This window comes from Argiope bruennichi, chromosome 1 (assembly GCF_947563725.1).
Source record: "Argiope bruennichi chromosome 1, qqArgBrue1.1, whole genome shotgun sequence".
Classification (NCBI taxonomy): Eukaryota; Metazoa; Arthropoda; class Arachnida; order Araneae; family Araneidae; genus Argiope; species Argiope bruennichi.
The window spans coordinates 49,830,219-49,852,299 of NC_079151.1; the positions used below are offsets into that span (position 1 = coordinate 49,830,219).

Here is a 22,081-nt window from a genome sequence, read left to right on the forward strand (position 1 = left end):
AGAATTAATTATCACATAATTCATCAGTTTCATGAATAACTTGTTATTATTTTTTAAAAAATAATGGTGATTCTAAATTCTTTTAATGGGGTTATTGAAATTTTCTTTGAAAAGAGATATTTTTTTAATAAAATTAAGAAGTGAAAGCGAAATTTCCAGAAATTTTGCTTGCTCTCTCAAAGCTTATTAAAAAGGAAATATTTTAAAATTAGTATCTTTATAGTAAATCAGTAGCATTTCCAAACTATTTTTTAGTTTTTAAGATTCAAAAATTTTTAAAGCTCATTTAAATTTCTATTAAAGCAATGATTCAATTTATGAAGAAGTTTATCTGGAAGTAAGTATTACTAAATGAATTAAAGAACGTTGATGAATGAAGGTAAAATAAAGATGAATGAAATAAATTGTAACTGTTTATTCAATGTTTGAAATATTACAAACTAGCCGCCTTTGGCGACCAGCCGGTTCGCCAATCTTAATGTTCGTTAAAATTTTAATAATTAAATATTTTATGCAATTTCTACTTTAATAGCTTCTTCATCAAAATATTTTAAAACTTCAAATTTTGATTATCATATAATTCATTCATAATATTATAAAGGCCTTCAGTCATAACGTAATATGTATCTCTCTCATTTTCTGTTAGCACCCGTAGAATTTATGCTTTAAATTAAAGTGGAAAGAATTTATCTTCAATTAATATAATAATATATTTTACTGAAACAAAGCATTTTTTTTATAATCTGATTGCTGAAAATAGAGTCACTCAGCGTTTAAACTTTATGGGCACTAAAGAATATCTTTTTTAATTTATGTAATATCTCAAGAGTTGGTCAACAAAATTTTCTTAGATTCATTATAAGCAGATCGATTAATTAACAATGTTTAAATTTAAATGCATCAAACACTAAGAAAATAAAACGAATCGTTTAAAATAAACGGTTGAAAGCGGTAGAATTTATGCTTTAAATTAAAGTGGAAACAATTTATCTTCAATTAATATAATAATATTTTTTACTGAAACAAAGCATTTTTTTTATAATCTGATTGCTGAAAATAGAGTCACTCAGCGTTTAAACTTTATGGGCACTAAAGAATATCTTTTTTAATTTATGTAATATCTCAAGAGTTGGTCAACAAAATTTTCTTAGATTCATTATAAGCAGATCGATTAATTAACAATGTTTAAATTTAAATGCATCAAACACTAAGAAAATAAAACGAATCGTTTAAAATAAACGGTTGAAAGCGGTAGAATTTATGCTTTAAATTAAAGTGGAAAGAATTTATCTTCAATTAATATAATAATATTTTTTACTGAAACAAAGCATTTTTTTATAATCTGATTACTGAAAATAGAGTCACTCAGCGTTTAAACTTTATGGGCACTAAAGAATATCTTTTTTAATTTATGTAATATCTCAAGAGTTGGTCAACAAAATTTTCTTAGATTCATTATGAGCAGATCGATTAATTAACAATGTTTAAATTTAAATGCATCAAACACTAAGAAAATAAAACGAATCGTTTAAAATAAACGGTTGAAAATAGGTTTTAAAAAAACTACTTAAAAAACGATGTACTTAAAACTATAAGCGTATACAAAAAATATATAACAAACATAAATACAATTTACTTACAAAAGCATGCAACTAACCCAAAAATAATTTAAATCATCCATTGATAACGTTGTCATGGCAACAATCAGAACAGAATGCGCATGCGTGAATTTTCTTCGCCGGTTACGTAACGCAAATACGTGATTTTTTCTACGCCAGTTGGGGTAACGCTATGCGGATTAGAAATTTTTAATTTCCTTTATTCTGTTTTATTTTAATTCAAAAGTACTTCAGAATGAATCTGAAAGATTGATTCATTAACAATGTTTAATTTTAAATGCATCAAACATTAAGAAAATAAACAGAACCGATTGAAATAATCCGCCGAAAAATTTTAACCCTAGCCTCATTACTGTTGGGAGAAAAAAAACTGAAGCCTTTCTCGTTTGGCGCTGGGGATAATGGAAGATTGTTTTGGCGAAAAAGTTGGCGGTGGGGAAAATGGAAGATTTTTTTGGCGGGAAAGTTAGTTTTTAATTAATAATTAAAATTCTAATTAAAAATTCGAAAAAAGAAACCCCAGGTGCACATTCCCAACGTCCAAGGTATACATGTACCAAATTTGGTAGCTGTATGTCAAACGGTCTGGCCTGTAGAGCGCCAACACACACACACACACACACACACATTGAGCTTTATTATAAGTATAGATATAGATGATTCAAAAGGATATGATTCTTATTGTATAAAAAGAGTTAATTTCTCTTAGGAAATATGTTGTTTCAACAATCATCAGGCTTTCATTTTTAAACTCTAAATACTTTAATAGTTGAAACAAAAAGTAATGTTTAAAATATCCCGTAATCTAATAATTATTTAAACGATATTCCTAAAAATCAATTTGACAGATGGATTGGCAGTGACGCGCTTATGTGGCGGCAATTTTTATATTGGCGCTCGTTGGGGCAATCCATATGGCAAGTGCGAAGTGTCTCCTTCCAAACTAACTTTGGCATTGAAGGAGCTATATGACGTGAGTAAAGATTTGAAATTTTCTGAAATAATTATTTTATAAAGTGAATTTTGATTTATTTTTTATATTTTTCTCGAAGGAATTTGAGAAATTAGTGAAGTCATCAGACTATTTACTTAGTTATATATTAAAGCATATCTTGGCGAAGAATTTATTATCACGTTGTTTTTCAACGCCAAAATGACTATTTTTTAATATTTATAATGATGCTATGCATATTTTTTACTTATAATATAATGGTGCATATTTTTCATTAGAATTATGCCATGATGTTATGAATGAATGTTATGGTTTTTGTAAGTTCTTATTTTTACAAAACTTATTTTCAAATTCATTTTAAATGAAAGCCCAATGAAAATATTTTCTTTTATACTTGTGTTAATTACTTTGAAATGTTTCTTCATAAAAATTCTTAATTTGTTGAAATAAAATGCTTTAAATACATCAATTCTCTATTTTCTATGTTTAAAATTTTTTAAACAAAGAAAACTTTTTTTTAGATTTATGTTTCTAATTAAATTATTATTATTACTAAAACCTTTCCTCAATTTAAGAAAAATGAATTAAAAAATTTTGAAACTTCCCTTTACTGAAAAAAAATACTGCTTTTTTCCTCCTTTACATGCATTTTTGCTAGTTGAAATGTATGAAACATTTATAAGCAATATTAGTTACCATAATTTATTGGTAATTTAGATAATCTTTTAGAAATAGAAATAATCATCTTTCTTTTTTTTTTGGAGGGGGGGGGATTCTTGAACAGAATTTAATAGAAGTTTTCAAAAATTTTCCAACATTCAATTTAATAAAAATTGACATTATTTATTTACCATTCTCTCTTGACTTTGTTTTTACCACTCAACGATATTGGAATGAATATGTCTTGATAACTTTTGCTGTTACTATGCAATTAGACAGTCTGAGCAAAAAGTCTGCCATTGCTAACGAAAAAAAATTACATGAAATCTAATTAAAAATATTTGTCTCTCACTGATATGAAAGATTAATAAAAGGTGTTAAAGATGAGCGAAAATCATTATCATACTCATGAATGGAAGGATTTGTAAAAGTTGTTAAATATAACTGAAAAATCGTTATCTTTCTCTAACATGACAGATTTATAAAGGCTGAAACCCAATTTTATTATCGCTAGTATTGTGAATTTTAATTCTCTGTTCCTTTCGATTAATGTATTGGCCATGGTAGACTAAAAGATGTGCCGGGATTTCAACAGATCCGACTAAATAACAACAATGCAAGTGAAGCTGGTCGAGAGCATCTTGACAAGATCAATAATCTTTAAATGTTGTCTCCTTATTCTGATGCGATAAAAACCTAAATAATGAACATTGCATTTTCGGATGCCGTGATAATGTCTAGAGATGTAGCATATACACTGGTCTCTCATTTTTTGCTAAGTTTACCGTTATAAAACAGTCCTAAATAGTAACTTCAGAAATTGGACGCAAATCTAATTAAACAAGATAAAATAAATGTTGGTGTTTTTCTCGAAGAAATTATCTGAAAAAAAAATGATAAAACCATGAATAAAAGGAGTTGTTTTTCTTTTCATTACTCTTGTTTTCAATTCAATTAAATATTGTAATTGCATAAGATTACTTTGTAAGATATTTCATATATTTAAACTTGAAATAGCATATGAGGCGAAAGAAGGATTATATCATCTATAGAAATAAATGCATTTTTAAAAAATATTGGAAATTAAGTTCAATTAATTAATTTTTTTTTCTGAATTTCAGAAATTCGGGGACGATCCTAAGCCGACTTATATTCATGGATTACAAAATCTGACACATAATGTAACTCAGCTGACAGTCCCGGATGTGCACATCATACTTGATATTCTAACAGAACTATCTGCGGTTCCGGAACTTACATCTGAGGTAATAATATAAAAAGTCTTCAAATAGGCATGTTGTTATAATTTTATCCATTATAGCGAATCGTATTCTTAATACCTGAGCTGCATTTGGTATTATTTAAATCAATATTTGAAAGCTTTTCATATATTCAAATCAAATCGGATGATCGGATTCAAATTATCGGAATTTATCGGAATATTAAAAATACTTTCCCACTACCAAACCACTGCTATTGATCAGGTAGAAAAGTACAGAGCATATTTTGTCATCAAAATGAATGCTGAAAAATCAATGATCAAGCAATAGTAAATTATGCTGGGTATAATTATTTTATTATCTTTTAAAATATTAAGAAGATATTTTTTTTAAAAGGCTAAGCTAAAACAAGAAAAAATAGTACTTCCCATACGATAGGTAAATATGTTTTATAAGTAAATATTTAAAATGAACATAAAATATTTTTTGTAATGCTCTAAAATATAAAATTTGTTTACAGTATTTGTTTAATTGATGAATTTTTAATTTTATCAAAATATTTCATATTACAAAATTACGATAAATGTAGGCCTCTTTTTATAAAAAGCGTCAGCTGAAAATATGAATGCTTAAAGTTAATTTTCTAAAATAAACTTTTCCTCTCAATTATGGAATAGAATATAAGAAATCATCAGTTAATATCGTAATTATTAATATTGAAAACTTCTTAAAAAAATTATCATCGTCATTTTCCTTTTAAAAATCTAAGCATTTTGAACCCAAAACTGTAATTAATATCATTATATAATCTTTGAAACAGTAAAGAAATACTTAACAAATTATTGCATTCTAAATATCGGATGTAATAAAAATAAATCCTATAAAAAGTTAAAATTTAATTAAAAATAAATTGGACAAACAATAAAGAGATTGTTAAAAAGAAAAAATGTCTTAGAATCTAAATAGATTTTTTTTATTATCTCGAAATCTATGTTTAAAAATGTATTATTTATATAAATTTCGCAATATACTAAGATTAGAAAAATATGATCTCTCAGTTTTAGAAAACTTACCAATATTCTATTTTCTTTTTGATTATAAACTTTGGCGTATCAGCTATCTTACCGACATATTAAGACTTTAAAATATAAAATAAATGTATCCTTAGTATCTTTTGTTCTGAAATGTATTCTTTATTTCTTAACAGCAACGTTTTTATTATAAAATTCTCCAAAAATATTCGAGGCATTACAGTTTCATAGAGAAAAATTAAGTGACCAAATTCCATATAATTCTCTTGGTAGTTTTTTAAAATTATTTCTTAATATCGTTGAATGTTAATTAACTTAATTGCAATAAAATATTTTGAAATTTGATACTCAGTAATTTGTTTAACTTATAAGGATTCTTTAAAAAAAGATTTGATTTTCTATTTTCCATATGCCCTGAAGCAATATTATAAAAAATATTGTTTAAGACATAAAACATTCTCACATCTGATTAAATTTGTTTAGTTTAAAGTATTTTTTTTGTTATTTTATTCATAGGAAATAGATGAAACATTTACTGTGATTGACAGAATAAATAGTCTGAACGAAAGTGAAATGGTATCAGCAAAAGGAACGATTAAATTTACAAGCAGGTGAGTAAAAAATTATAAAAATATTAGATATTCGATAATCCGATATTTAAACTGATAAAAATAAATATTAATCACTTTTTTGGTTGCAGATTGCTGAGAGTAATTGATAACATATTGAGGTTTGCAACTGAAAAGAGTAAAGAAGTTTTTGTGAGTAAAAAAGGCTTCCTGGTTGATACTAAGAGCACCAAAGTAAACACCGATGTAGAAGATCACATTATTGGAATTGCCGTATTACCTTCAGGCCATGCAAATACTCTAGAAAATTCTACTGTCAAATTCCTCTCGACCAGTTCAAATAATCCAAAAGATATCAGTTTGGCTTATTTTCTGCTGCCACCGGAGCTGGTCATAGAGAGAGAAAAAGAAACAGCTTCGGAATACCCCTGTCAGATTAATGTAGTACTTTTCAAAGACTGGTCTTTATTTCCAAAACCCACAGAGGTGTTACATAAAAGAAATTACAGAATTATACCAACCCCTGTGATGTACGTCTCTCTGTCGGGTGGACCGGCCTGGAATTTGTCATCTCCAGTGCATTTGTACTTTAAAAATACAGTAAGTAATTATTTTCAGAAATAGGAAAGTTCAAAATTGATTAGGGTTAGTGGCGGAAGATCCAGATATCTCTAAACTGTGCTAAATCAAAAGAACATCGAACAGAAATACAAAAAATTAATATATTCTTAATTTTATGTGATGAAAAAGAAAAATTTGGATAGAAGTCTAGAGTAAACAAAATTGATTAAGAAAAATGTTAAGACAAGAGAAATACATAGCACTCTCGAAGAAAAAAAAGTCGCATATGTGTGAGGTTTTTATAATATGATAACTATATAGCAAGCTTTTAAAAATAACTAACATTTGTTATTAATATTAATCAACATTAATTGAAAAAAATAATATATTTATGTGAATAACAGTTTAAATACTTCGCTGGTTCACAACAGTTTTTAAGTAATATCTCTTTAATTACAAATAAATCGATAGTTATTATAATTTTTAAATAGAATTACTGAATTAATTTCATATCAGAATTGAAGATAACTGTATAATAAAAGTTAATTTCTAAGCATTTTGAAATAGAGCGGGTTTTCTTTAAAAGTTCGCAGAAAAGTTCCAATGCTTATTTCGCCAAAATTAATTGCTGATGTAGTAATACAAAATGCCGGCGTCCTGGCATAGGGGTAGCGCGTCTTCCCCGTGATCTGGGCGTCCCGGGTTCGAGTCCCGGTTTGAGCATGGTTGTTCTTCTGTTGTTCTATCTGTGAGATGTGTGAATGTGCCCTCCTGTAAAAAGGGGTTGTGCAAGCGAATGAATGATGCGTGAGTGGCAAAGTCGTACTCTTGGCCCTAGTTGGCGCTGCTATAAAAAATAAGAGACGTCCCCCTCAGGCTTAAATCGCTATCTTCGTAACAGCGGGCTTGTCAGTGGCAAGTGCCATAAGAAACAAACAAACAAACAGTAGTACAAAATAAGTAGCTTGTTAAGTTAATATTTATTTAGTTATATATTATGGTAGTTAGAATCTCAACATGTTGAACATACTTGGTAGCAAAAAGGGAAACATGCCTTTTCCTTCTACCTCTGAGAAAAGCAACAGTTCAAGCAACGTTCATCGTATCTGGTATAATTAAAAGGTAGCATGCATATATTTTTTCTGCCACAGATAAAAGCAACAATGGGCATCCTGGTACGATTACTGTACTTATAAAAAGCAAGGTATAGCATGCGTAAATCCAAGACAGACGACGAGAAAAGTTCTGGCACGCTAAAGATATAGAATAACGTGGATAACGTATAGATAAGAATTCATTCAGGTATAGATAAGAATTCATTAAAACTACATTTTTTATAGACAATTTTGATGAACTTTGAGGTTCATATTAATCCCAATTTCTAGAATAAGGAGCATTTAACGTGCTTTATAAAGAAATGTCTCTTAGAACATATTGCCATGAGTAATTTTTATAACTTATAACATAAAGACACTTTCGTATTATCACTTAAGCTTATTTTCTACAATTCGTTAGCATGACAAGAAAATAGAGAAACCCGTCTGTGTGAATTTTGACCCTAGAGTGAATGATGAGGACGGTGGATGGGGTACGGAAGGATGCGAGTACGGAGGACTCAAAGATGGTTTCTATATATGTCGTTGTCGCCATTTGTCTATATTTGCAGTGGTCTTAGTAAGTCTCTTTTCTTTATATTTAAAAAAGTTACATTCTTAAGTTTAAGTTAAATGAAGTTCATGATCTTAACTGGATGTCTAAATTAATCCAGTTAAGATAAGTATATTTATGTTTAAAAATTTTCCGCTGATTATTTTTATTTCACTTTGAAAAATTGATATATATATATATATATATATATATATATATATATATATATATATATATATATATATATATATATATATATATATATATATATATATATATATATATATATATATATATTGTTACGAAATTTCCGGGTTCGTTTGGATGGTGATATGTTGTGGAGAACTATCAATCAGCAGGCGTCAGTAGAAAAAAACAACGACGTTTATTTACACGAAGACAGAACAGCACAAAGACGACAACTATGTACAGTGGAGACGAACACAGTAGACGACTGCAGCACACGAAGGGGATAGACATAATCCAGTAGGAGAGGGGTTCCTCGGAGCTTCGCTCTACCATCTCCCCAATGGCTGAACATCTCGCTTTTGCTGCCGACTCGCTACTTCTCACACGACTTCACTTACACCACGACTTCTTCAGCTTCAGAGTACCAGCTTGAGAGTGTCTTTTATAGTTGCGGGAGGGGCGGGTCTAGAATCTCCCAGACCAATCAGGACGTCTCTGGGTGTATCTCGGTTCCTACTGGATGGATCGTGAAACTTCTCGAACTTTCCAGAATGATCCATTTTGTCGCCAAAATCACCAAATTCATCGCCAAGTCGCCAAATGGTCGCCAAGCTCTGAGTTCATTGACGCTCAGCACGCATTGGACTGATCGCACATCCCGTCTTTCTTACGATGACACTAGTCGTACTGGGAAGCAAAATTACAGGTTTGTAACAATATATATATAAAATACAAGTGAACTCCAAACTGAAAGAATTGGGTACATAAAGTTTGTTACACAGGTTTAGCATCTAAAATATAGAATACTGTCAAATTTTGTACAAAATGTGTAAAGGTGGGAGTGTCTGTCAAACTGTACTTTCGCATACATATAATTGCAATAACTCATACAAGAAAAATCTTAAATCAGTGAAATTCGGTATATTATCTTATGACTACAACTGTAGTTCCGCATCAAATGGTCGCCAAAAAGAGTTCGAAATAAATATTCGCACAATAGATTAAATAAGAATTATAAATTCACGTCAAAGAACTATATTTCACACTTCCTGTACATGAATGCCATGCAAGGCATTTGTTTCCTTACCAAAGTCCATAATTTTATACTGGGGGGGGGTATAAAAGCTTAATACGAGAATAAACAGTAAAGTCTTGAGGAAGCCATTCCTTCTGACTTTCCCATCTGCTTGCGTATATATATTTGAGTGAGCAAGAATGAATGGCAACTTCGAAAATTTAAAATGCTCTGGTTTAAAACACAAAAGATTTTGAAAAAATTGAAGCAATTTAAATAGAAATTATCTTCATACCATTAAACGACATATATTTTCACAGACGATATTAGTAAATCAGCAATTTCTGTCATGCTATTAAAATTTTCTTACCTTAATCAGTAACTTATACCTTGTATCATAATCAATTTAACTACATGTTTCATGTTACGATGGTAAAAAAACTGATACTATGAGAAAACCTATGCAAACATCACTTCCAAGAAATTTAAACTTCTATAAATCAGTCTTTACCGAAGATCAACATTAATAAATTTAGAAAGATTCGATAATTGAATAGCGTTATATTTTCTTTTTTAGGTCAATAAAGGAGAAAGTATCCTTCAGTACTATTTATATGTAAAAGGAAATTCGCTTCTATAATATAATTAAAAAAATAATATCTCAAAAAAAATGTCATAGCCTGAAGGTAATTGTGACATTTCAAAGCTTTAGAAATTAAGCATCCTATTTGTGCACAATAATGAAAAGACTTTTTTTTTTTTTAACAATTTCACAATTCTAATGTATTTTTCTTCTTTATTTCAGTCAGAAAAGTATGATACTAGTGCTTTCAACTTTCGCCTCGGTACATCTGTTTATGTCGGATGTGCTGCATCGATTGTTGCTTTGTCACTTACCATCCTGTTGTATTTCTTATCAAAGTAAGTGTATGTTATGAAATGCTGCATCATTCTTCTAAAAATAAGGTAAAATATCTTAGCAATAACTTATTATAAATTGTTTGTTTCTTATGGCACTTGCCACTGACAAGCCCGCTGTTACGAAGACAGCGATTTAAGTCTGAGGGGGACGTCTCTTATTTTTTATAGCAGCGCCAACTAGGGCCAAGAGTACGACTTTGCCACTCACGCATCATTCATTCGCTTGCACAACCCCTTTTTACAGGAGGGCACATTCACACATCTCACAGATAGAACAACAGAACAACCATGCCCAAACCGGGACTCGAACCCGGGACGCCCAGATCACGGGGAAGACGCGCTACCCCTATGCCAGGCCGCCGGCATAAATTGTAATTTTAATTAGCAAATACTCTAAAGAATGTTTCGAAATCTCTAGAGGAGAATTAAAAAAAACAGCGTCATTTGAAGTACAATTTCATTAAAAATTACCTTCTAATTTTGACTTTGTAAAAACGATTCCCTAACATTAACAGTTGTAATTAATTAACATTAAATATCATTATATGTCTTTATGAATTTCTAAAATGGTAGCTAAAAAGTTATAAGTATAAAGTTTTAAAAACAAACTTCAGTGGCGGGATAGCCTGGATGGTAGGGCGCTGGATTCGCGTCACTTGGGTTGCGAGTTCGAACCCCACCGGCCGAAGACTCTCCGTGTGTGAGTGGTGGCTGGCGCCCGTGTGAATCCGTCGCGGCCACAAAGTCTTCCATATCGAGTGTAATAACACTGGGAGTAATGGATGAGGGGTGATCGTTCTCTGATTCAGATCTAAATTACAATCTGTGGATGAAATGTATGAATGAAGTACGTCCCGTAAAAAGGGTTCTGACGTGCATGCAGCTAAGTCGTACTCTTGATCCTAATTGACGCTACTGAAAAAACAGGAGATGCCTAAATCACTGACTTCTAAAGGCAGTTTGCTTGTCTATGACAAGTACCATTAGGAAAAACTACTACTACAACAACAAAAATTAATATGGAACTACTCGCATTTAAATATTAATCTTCCAGTTCTTCTTAAGAGCTCAAGAGAAAAAATGTAAATAAGTGCCAATGGAAAATGATATCTATCTTTAAAAAAATGGCAAATCTTTAATTAAAGAAGTGCAATATCTTTAGAGCAAATTATGCAAGAATTGGTATAAATAAGCGCCAAAAATATTATGTAGGTATATACCAAAAATATGGTATCACTGTAAAAAGCAATTTAATTGCCTAGAACATCAAATAGCCTTTTTAAATTGTTTGATTTTATTATATTCATAAAAGGCAAATTTGTGTGGACAGAAGATGTAATTTAAAGTTAATTTTTAGATATAAGCAAACGCTTTTAGAATTTTTTATAGAGGGATGAAGGCTTGAGCGATGCTCTTGCTAGCTATAATTCTTGCTAGGACCGATCTCACTATATTGTCACATTTCGTTACAATTTAATAGAATCGGTGCATCTCGCACTATTATTAGTGTATGAGAATTTCTAGTCTATAAGTTCATTTCTAGTCTATAAGTTTCTAGTCTATGAGAAAGTCTATAAGCTTTTCTCCATTACAAGAATTAATGGCCAAGGAAAATTAATCTCATTAATGCATATGGTTACTGTTTAGAAAAGTAATTTTTTTGGTAATTGTTTTTCAAAGCGTACTTCTAATGTGTCCATCAGACGAAAATTATAAGTTTTTTTTTCCACATATAACATTCTTTTCAAATAAATTTTTTCGCATATACCCATTTAACTGAAAGGAACCCAAATAAATCCAAGTTTAGAAAAAAAAAAAAAAAAACGAGAAGAAACGAAAAGAAAATTATATTCAAATATTGAATCTGTGAAAATGTATTGACAGAAGGTGTAAAGAAAGGGAATATTTTCCTCTTTTCTTAAACCAAAAAAAATTTTTTAGCCGAGGAATTTATAAAGTTTTATTAAATTCTTATTTAAAACATACAGTGATTGCGATACAATTCTATATACTGTAAAACAATAAAATTTTGATAATTTCGTGTATATATTTTTAGTATACAGCAAAATGATTATATATAAAATAAACTTTATTAGAAATCAAAATTCCAATAAATTTTGTAAACTTTATTGTAAACCTCTTTCTTTCAGAATATGGCGATGCACTCTTGATCATTCTGTTCTGTTCTGGCTGGCTGTAAGCTTACTTTGCTGTATAATACTCATATTCGTCAGTGAAATGAAGTTCAAATGGAAACCGGGATGTTTGCTGATGAGCTTGCTGTTGCATTATTTCATAATTGTGACATTTGGCTGGCTGCTCGTTCAAGCTGTGATGAATAGACTGCGCTTTGCAAACAAAACGGACATGGACGAAGTGCCTCACTTTCTCTTGAAGGCTTTCTTGAGTGTCTGGAGTAAGGATATATGTTTTAGAAATTCTGTTTTGTTTAAAAAAAAGTATGTTTTTAATATAAAGGCATAGGAAATATTTTAAGAAATCTTTTCAGATTAAATATTTTTTTTTTAATTTTTGTGAAGCACTTTTATTAATTTAATAAAAAACAAATAATTTTACTTTAATAATTCCTGCTATTTAATTTTATAATTCATTATTATAGAAACTAGTCGTCTTTGGTGGCAAATTGTTCCCTGGAAATAAATATTTAATTTATGTTTAATTTCAGTTAAATAATTTAGATATAACTTCTTGTCCATCAAATTTTAATGAAGTGTTGTTCTGTTCATTGCGTTCGTTAACCTTAGTAACGAATATCAGCCCCAGAACAACATAGCACCTGTTAAAACGTATCTGTGCGGTTCATTTATCTTCTAAATTTCGTTTTATTTTATTCATTTATTTTTTCACCTTCCAAATTATACATATTATAAACAGAATCCTTCTTCTTAAGATTTCAAAACGATTTGAATTTCAGGGCAATAATCTAATCTATCCTTCGAAATTAGACAAGAAAATTTTAATAGCTAAAATACAGGAAAATAATTGTAAAATTATTAATTTAATATTATTAAAAAGAAATATTTTTAAATTTTGAAACAGTATAAAATTTATATTTGTGCAATAATATTTTTGTAAGTCATTCGGGGAAAAAAACCAAGTACAGTTCAATTTTTAATTAATTAAGATTCCTATTAAAATTTGGTAAATATCATTCCAAGGTACACTTTCTCATCCTCCATATGTATATATGTGCCAAATTCCTATCTCTGTGTCAAACGGTCCGATCTATAGAGTACAAATATATGCACATACACAAATACACATAAACACACACATTCATCCTTATTATCTGACGATATTTAAAAAAAATATAATGAAATTTTTTAATTGTTCTGAAATTTAATTGAAACAAAATATTCGTTACATGGTATCAAAATTTAACTAATTAATTTGCTGATTAGAATGTTCTGAAAAATAATAATAATTAATTAATAATAATTTATTGTTAAATACATACGAAAATGCATATGATTAAAAAATTGCAAGCCTTTAGAACAATCAGGAATAAGTGAAAAATTTATTACGATTTCCGTCTTTACAAACTGAGATACATGTCGATCTAATTGCTAATTTTGATATTGCTGATAATTTTAGGTTAATTAACAGTTGTATAAAGAAATTTATACTTTTGACATAGTTTATTTTGATTTCATCTTGCACAAAGATGTAAAAATGATATCTGCTCATATCTTCTGAGATTTTTTAAACTAGTAAAAAAACACTAGAAAAACTTAAACAAAACACAGATTTGAAAGAATTACATTCGTTTAATGTCGATATGCCGATAGAAAATAAATTGGTAAAGAGTTTGTTTTTATTATAACAAAGCAACCATGCACAATAAACCAGCGAAAGAATTTTAAGCTACGATTATTTAATACTATTTTACTGTTCTTCAATATATTTTCTATGCTGATAACGCTTTAGGTCTTGTCAGTTGCCAATTTTATTCTTGCGCTTGCTTAAATTTTAATCTTTTTTATCATTTTTTTAGATTAAATCCGAAACTTATATTAATTTTAATAATCTAACGTTAATATTATATTTAATGTGATCCACAAAGCGCCCATTGTTAAAAATGTGGAGTCTTATTTAGATAACAGTTTCTTTCTGCTTTGTCAGTTAGACAAATGTTCAGGTATAGATTATAAATTCTCATAATGAAAAAAAAATAGCACATTGTATAATTTGCTGGATTACTGAAAAATATTAAAAACTAGGAATGTAGTTAGTCTTCTCTCAGAAAAAAATTGTTTGAATCTGTTAAATAATTTGCACAATTCTAGTGAGGATATGCTACCAATTTGACGTTTTATATAAATAGAAATAATGACGAATATTTGTGATATTCTTTAACATTTTAATAATTATATTGAGTACGAAACAAAATAAATGAGTGAATGTATTAGCCTATGACACCAATCATCCTATACCAAAATCATATTCTAAATTATCTTGATAAAATGAAAATTACATCATATGGCTTATTGGATTATTAAAGAACGTCTAAAAATACTGAATCTATCAGAAATTACGGTATTCTTTTCTGTTTTGATAATTAAATGGAGTAAGAAACCAAATTCAAGAGTGAGTCTTTTAGCTCTAGTGACATTTATAAACATACGTATTTAAAAAAACAATATGCAGTTTTTTTCTTTTATCACATTCGAAATATCTGACTTATTTATTTTGTCAGTTATTATTAGCCTTATCTGACTTATTTATTTTGTACTGTTTTATAGAAATTTCGTTTATGCAATATACAAAATTAGGACTCTGGCATCTTGTTTGCATTTGTGTGAGATGATTTATTGCAATAAAACTTACTAGTCAATTCTAATATGCTAAAACTAACGTTCATTCTAATATGATATCATATTAGAATGCATAATCATACATTCTAATATGATTTATTGCAATAAAACTTGCAAGTCGATTCTAATATGCTAAAACTAGCGTTATTTATACCATTTATAACTATTAGTATTTTATTTCCTATCTGTGCTAAGAAATTATTCCAATGATGATGAATTTTATATTTATATATAAAAAAAATCTGATCTCATTTTAAATATTTCAGGTGTGCCGATTCTCATAATGATCATTATTTGGCTAACTAAAGATTACCATTATCAAGATCATAATAAGTAAGTATAATTTATTTTTACAAACAGATTTTATAGCAAATCGGTGCTATAGAGGAAAATGTATTATTTTACCACATTTTATTAGCTGCAAATGTAATTTTAGAAGTTGTAGAAAAATTAATTAAATAATTAAAACGGAACAACATAAAATAATAATACTCTGAAAAATAATAGCTTTTCATTTCGAATATTAAACCAAGTATAAATATATTCATTTCTTCCATAGATATGATTTTTTGAAATTAACTCTCCATTTATATTTTTTTGTGTTATGAATTCAATCAATAATAGACATGTTTTTTAAGAGATGTGTATATTCTATCCATATTTACAAAAGTCATTTATACTTCTTTGTATTTGATGTATACAAAGATAAATTATTGTAATTGTTTAAAAAAATCAAATTCAAAATTTTGACAAGTCTAAAAATTTCAATTTTTTTTAATCCAAAAAATACATTAATGTCTGCCTAAAACATGATGATTCAAAAATGCTTTTGAGCTAGATGAATGAAATGTGGTACATATATTTGAACCCAAATAGTAGATGAAATTAAAATTTCAATTTTGAATGAAATCTATTCAGAGGTAGTCTGCCAATCTGATTGTCCCACTTCAAGTGAATGCAATGACTACAAACCATAAAGAGCTAGGTAAATAAAATTTGGTTCATAGATTTTGCATGTAAAATGTAAATTATTATCAAATTTGGAATCAAATCTTTCACTGGGTGTCATTATTTTCGCATGCTATGCAATAACTAAAAGACGCAATGATTTAAATAAATGAAATTTGGTATGGGATCTTGAGACTATGATTTTAGTTTTATGCCAACTTTTGGTTTTAATTTGTCCGAAAAAAGTGTTCAAAATATATATTGAAATTTTGAGTAACAGTAACCGCATGCCAGGAATTAATCGCCAAATATTGAATAATAGATTCTGTAAACATGCAAAATCCATCAAAAATCATTATTTCCTAACTATTGTTCACCAATGCTGTACAAGGTACTTGCGGCTTAATCAATGTTGAAAATTTTTTTCTAAGGAGAAGTGGGTGAATAATATATTTACTAGAAAATATACAAGCAATGTTTGTTGTAATCATTTCAGCTGGTTGTAAAAAATGCTATTCTTTCATTTTGATGACCTTTGCTAGACGGCATCAATAAAAACCTAAGAATTAGCATTCTTTATAGAATCCTTGCAGAAAGCAAAATGCAACAAAAAGGTTGGAGGGTGTTGGTTTGACGTATTAATCTTCATTCAGTCAAATATGAGTATCTCCTTTGGAACAGGTTATAAATTTGGATACGAAATTGCAGATCCCAGTATCTTACTCTGACCAAGTTTCAAAACTGCGAAATCTGTATCAAAGGAACTCTTTTCTAGTTTCTGTAATAAATATCGACGTAACTAAAGGGAAATTAAAGAATTTTTTTATATTTCACACGTCACTTTTCCGTGTTTATTATTTTATAAAATATCGTAACAAGAGAAAAATTGTACGTCTATGGTAAATAGAATGAACTGGATATATTTTAAATCCTTTTTAGACTGAAAAGTAATAATTTTTAGATTTCTTTTTAAAAAATAAATCCGTATATTATTTTGTAATTGAAGTTGAAGATATTTCAAATCCTTTTTAAGATTAAAAAAAATAATAGTTTTTGGATTTAAAAAAAAATTAAATCTATATATTATTCTGAAATTGAAATGCTCATATTTAATTTAAACATGCATTTTGCTTTATTTACTGATTTTTAAATTCTTAATTACTGCTTAAAAATTCTTTTTTAAGTTTACTATTATATTACTTATTAATGTAATAAAGTTCTGAAACATATTTTTTTTCAGTTGCTGGAAAACAATATCGGAAGTTTCTTATGCTGCCGTGATTCCTATTGTAGTAATCATTTTTATTACAATTTGTTTGAACATGTGCGCTATCTACGCAGTATCATGCCGCTTTAAGAAGGATTTCTTAATTGGAAACTCGATTTACAAAGAATCTGTTGTGAAATTTAGAGTTGCTGTCACAATATTCTTATTCTTTGGTAAGTAAAAGTTCTTTTAATTTATGCGATAATTTTTTCTATCATGTTCTTAAGAATCAAACACTTTATTTATATTTAATTGCACTTCAAGGAGCCTTTAAGCAGTTTGTTCAAACATAGCAAGATAAAATTCAGTTAATGGATGCGATGAGGAAATATGAGTCCAAAAAATTTTTTTATTATTATTATAATAGGCTTTTATTAAATCGCTTTCTGTTATGTCTATGTATCTGTTTGGTGTTGAAATGGATTTTAAACTAACTTCGCGAAAAGCTAGAGTTTTAAAATTTTAAAAATAGTTCATAATTTAATGACAATGAACTATTAACTCACTTTCTTGTTTACCGTTTGATCTCATAAAATCTTTCTTTACTAAAAAATGGAACATAATTATGTCATCAGGAAGTTAGTTTAATAATCCATCACAAAATTTCAGACATACATTTCATCCATGCCTCATACAGATTCTTGATGCTGTATAGATAATCCTAATACTTTGTGATTATGAATTTTTAAAATTACTTATTGTATATTGGAAGATTAAACTTGTTCTCAGAATTCTAACTCACATAATCAGAAATTTAGTGAAATAAGTAATATGAGGACTGAAATTAATGGACTGTTTTTCCCTTTCATCTAATATCAACCATTAATTTCATCTAATGTCAATCATTAATTTCGTCTAACATCAATTATAAAAATTTTACGCTGCTGATCAGTGTTGTATCTACAAATTTAGTCTTTATAAAACTGAACAAAAGAAATTTGAACTTTGAATTTCTAATTCACTTCAATTATAAATTTTTAAAAATATATAATTAAAATCTGCTATCGAAAATTTAATTTAATTCATCATGTGAGAACAATATATGTTACATTATTATCTCATTGATTAACTTAATTAATTTAAGTCATTAACCAATTTAAACTGGTTTGAAACAATCACATGACTATCAGATTACACATGTGTCGATATTTAGAAAAAACTATGTTTTTTTTTTCGCCTGCATCTCAAAATCATTCCAATTCCAAAATTTTACCTCGAGGTTAAGATTTTTTTTGTGTGAAAATTCGATTTAAACTGGAACTTTCTTTGATTGGAATGATCTTTCTTCTTTCTTTCTTTGGAATGATCACGTGACCATTGTATCGCAAAATCATCGCCTTTTAGAAAATCTATGTTCTTTTTTTTTTAATTTATTCATTTATTGAATATGTTTCTTCGTGCGATAACTTTTTAGGATCCTCCCTTTATTGACCAGACAGGAGAATCGGGTACATGGCGGGCATTCGCGCCAAGCAGTACCTGTTTTTGACGATTATTCACCAAATGTTACAACCTTCTTTATTATTTTCTAATCACTCTAAAATCAGAAAATTGATACCTCAAAAGCGATAAATGGCCAATGCAATTTGAGACTTGAAAAACCCCAAACTAAAACAACATCATGTTCTCACGTAATAAAAGTAAAATTAATTTCGAAAAATACAATTAGTTAGGATTAAACTTTGTTAAAGTAATGAATAATTGCAATAAATTTTATATTTAAAAGAATTAATTTCTTCTATTGCAAATCCCATTTTTTTCGTACGCTCTCTCTGAAACATAATAGTAACAATTTGCTTTTTCACATATTTCTTTCCGATTCAAATGGATTTGCCAAATTAAAAATTGGGAAGCAGGAACGAATCCGTATGTAATCATATCTAATCATTTTCGATATGATATTATGCACCAATTACCGAGCTCTGAATAATCTAATTATCTCCTGAATTAAGTGATGGGAATATAAGAAGCAATTGATGTAGATTTAGAAATATTAAATGATTTTCAATAAATCTAAACCAGTTACCATGTTCTGACTATTTTATTGTCGAATTCTATCTCGGTATAGATTACTTGTTAATAGAAGATTAATTATTTTTTAACTGTTAGAAATAATAAGAAGAAAATCTATACTTTTACTATCAGCGTTTAAAGAACATATTTCTCTATATAAAAGATCTCAAAAACTAAGTTTTTATAAATAAGTTATTTGTATTTCTTTCCTTTTTAGTTTTGACCTGGTTGTTTGGATTTTTCGCCTTGAACCAAAAGTCTAAAGAATTGAGGATCCTGTTCGCTATAAGCGTCAGTTTAACATCGTATTATGTAGCTCTGTTTTTTGTAAGTATTATTAAAAATTAATGTGTAACAAAATTGCTTAGTTGTAAATTGTACAATGTTTGATTTAAAGGAGATCTGAAAATTTTATAGTGCAATTTATATATAAGAGTCATACCAAAATTGCTTAGTTGTAAATTATACAATGTTTGATCATAAAGGAGATGAGAAATTTTATAGTACAATTATAATAGGAAGCAGTTGTTGATATACATACTTTCAAGAAAAATATTTTTAATTCAATGGGTTTTAAGTGGCATTTGAAAGAAATACTTTAATGGACACAAAATGTAGGTGCTTTAATAGTTTATTCACAGTATAATGGAAAAAAAATTATTGATATAAAAATTTAATTGAATAAAACTCTTACCTGAAAATACAATTAAAGACATTTATTGAAGAACTTTTAAACATTTCTACATCTTTAATAACAAACAAATGTAGCTTATAGCAAGGTTTCATATCAAAAGCTTTCTTCATACATTTTTAAAATTAATGGGAATATTAAAAAGAATCAATAGATTTAAAATAATGATTGAATTGTATTTTTATTATTTTTCCAAGCTCAATAAAGTTTTGTTAATATAATATTAATAAGGCATATACTATTCTTAAATTGTTAATCTGAAACACGGATAAGGATTTTGGTTTTTAGAAAAAGAAAAAAGCATTTTCCTAGCATATAATTTATGTTTTCAGATCTTTCATGAAGTTTCCTTCTGGGAGTTGTGTCAAAAATGGCGAAAGGACAGGAATAAGGAAAAATCTGGTGAGACAGTATCATACGTACGAGCAAGCCAACCCCAAGAAGACCAACAATTCAACATTCCAGAATAAAGCAATTGAAAAGACCGAATACTTAATTTACCATCTTTATTAATATACTGTTTTCATAACAGACAGATTAATTATTATTTTATACATTATATGCAGTTTGAGATATTTAAATAAATAATTATTAGAATACTTAGATTGGAGCAAAATAAATTATTTGGAGAAAGCTATTGATACAAAAAAATAGATTTATGTGGTCTTTAATGGATTATATAATATTTCACGATATTTTACGTTGTTAAAATTATAGATTAATATAGTAATAATTATACTGCACTTTATCCCACTGTTATTTAGAACAGAAAAATACGCATATTTATTCACGAAAAAAATTAATAAAAAAATATAAAATATATAAGAAAACGAACTTTTAAAAAGTGCTATATATTTTAATTACTATTCATATGTCCGCGCCGATGAAAATTGTAGTCATAACTCATAACGAAAACAAAGGAGCAGGCACAATTTCACAATTTTTAATATATATATATATATATATATATATATATATATATATATATATATATATATATATATATATATATATATATATATATATATATATATATATATATATATATGCTCCTTTGTTTTATATATATATTAAATTCACGTATAAACAGCACAATCATTAAAATCGAGAAATCTTAATAAATTATAATTTATTATTCGATCTGGATTCGATGTCATCAGTCATAATAAACAAAATGTTGATACTGTTTGCAGATACATTTCATTTAAAAGTTGAAAAAAAAAAATTTCGATGATTTAAAAAAGCAGTTTGCAAAAATTCTTTAAAACAACTGGCTGATGTTAATCAACAATATACACTAATTCAAGAAAAAACTCCCTTGTTTCAATATTAAAAAAATGAAATATGTTTGTGTAAAACTAGCTTGAATAACAATGATTATTAAACAAGAAAATATTTATATATGAATAGAGTGATGCAACTAAGAACTGATTCAAAACTACATATTTTGAAATATAGTTATTCCTGTAAAACTCTTTAATAAAATTTATGTTGCCGCATTTTTTCCAAGTTTTATCATTTCATCAAGCGTAGTCTGTTATTATGATGATTGCATAACTGCTACCACTTCTTTATTTATTTGAATATCATATGGATGTTTTCATTTAATTTTTAATACAATTTTATTGCTGATTTCAAGAGCATGATTCCATGCATAATATTTAGATCTAATTATCCAATAGTATTTAATTAACAGTTTAAGATATAACAATTTATATCTTAAACTGATTTTTAATGGCTTTTAAGATTTCAAAATAATTAACTGTTCCTTTTCTTTATCTATAACAATATTTCCATTATAAAAATAAAAGAAAAATAACATCCTTAATATTCAATTAAAATTTTATTATTAATTTAAAAATTTATTATGGCTTATTTGGAAAATATGGTAAATAATTTTTTATAGGAATAGATTACAAAATACTATTTTATAATGCCTTGAC

General features: G+C 27.8%; 1 protein-coding gene across 1 annotated transcript in view; it reads left to right on the top strand.

Moving 5' to 3' along the window:
* LOC129955219 (adhesion G-protein coupled receptor G6-like) overlaps nucleotides 1–20,741 on the top strand; it is a 34,479-nt gene extending 13,738 nt beyond the window's left edge. Inside the window, exons 7-17 of the mRNA XM_056068209.1 lie at nucleotides 2,468–2,592; nucleotides 4,353–4,496; nucleotides 5,999–6,093; nucleotides 6,183–6,651; nucleotides 8,128–8,286; nucleotides 10,269–10,384; nucleotides 12,535–12,800; nucleotides 15,486–15,552; nucleotides 17,408–17,607; nucleotides 19,665–19,774; nucleotides 20,471–20,741. Of these exons, the coding sequence (XP_055924184.1) occupies nucleotides 2,468–2,592; nucleotides 4,353–4,496; nucleotides 5,999–6,093; nucleotides 6,183–6,651; nucleotides 8,128–8,286; nucleotides 10,269–10,384; nucleotides 12,535–12,800; nucleotides 15,486–15,552; nucleotides 17,408–17,607; nucleotides 19,665–19,774; nucleotides 20,471–20,608 (1,889 nt within the window). The 3' untranslated portion in view covers nucleotides 20,609–20,741. The remainder of the gene's footprint in view (nucleotides 1–2,467; nucleotides 2,593–4,352; nucleotides 4,497–5,998; nucleotides 6,094–6,182; nucleotides 6,652–8,127; nucleotides 8,287–10,268; nucleotides 10,385–12,534; nucleotides 12,801–15,485; nucleotides 15,553–17,407; nucleotides 17,608–19,664; nucleotides 19,775–20,470) is intronic.
* The last annotated feature ends 1,340 nt before the right edge of the window (nucleotides 20,742–22,081 follow it).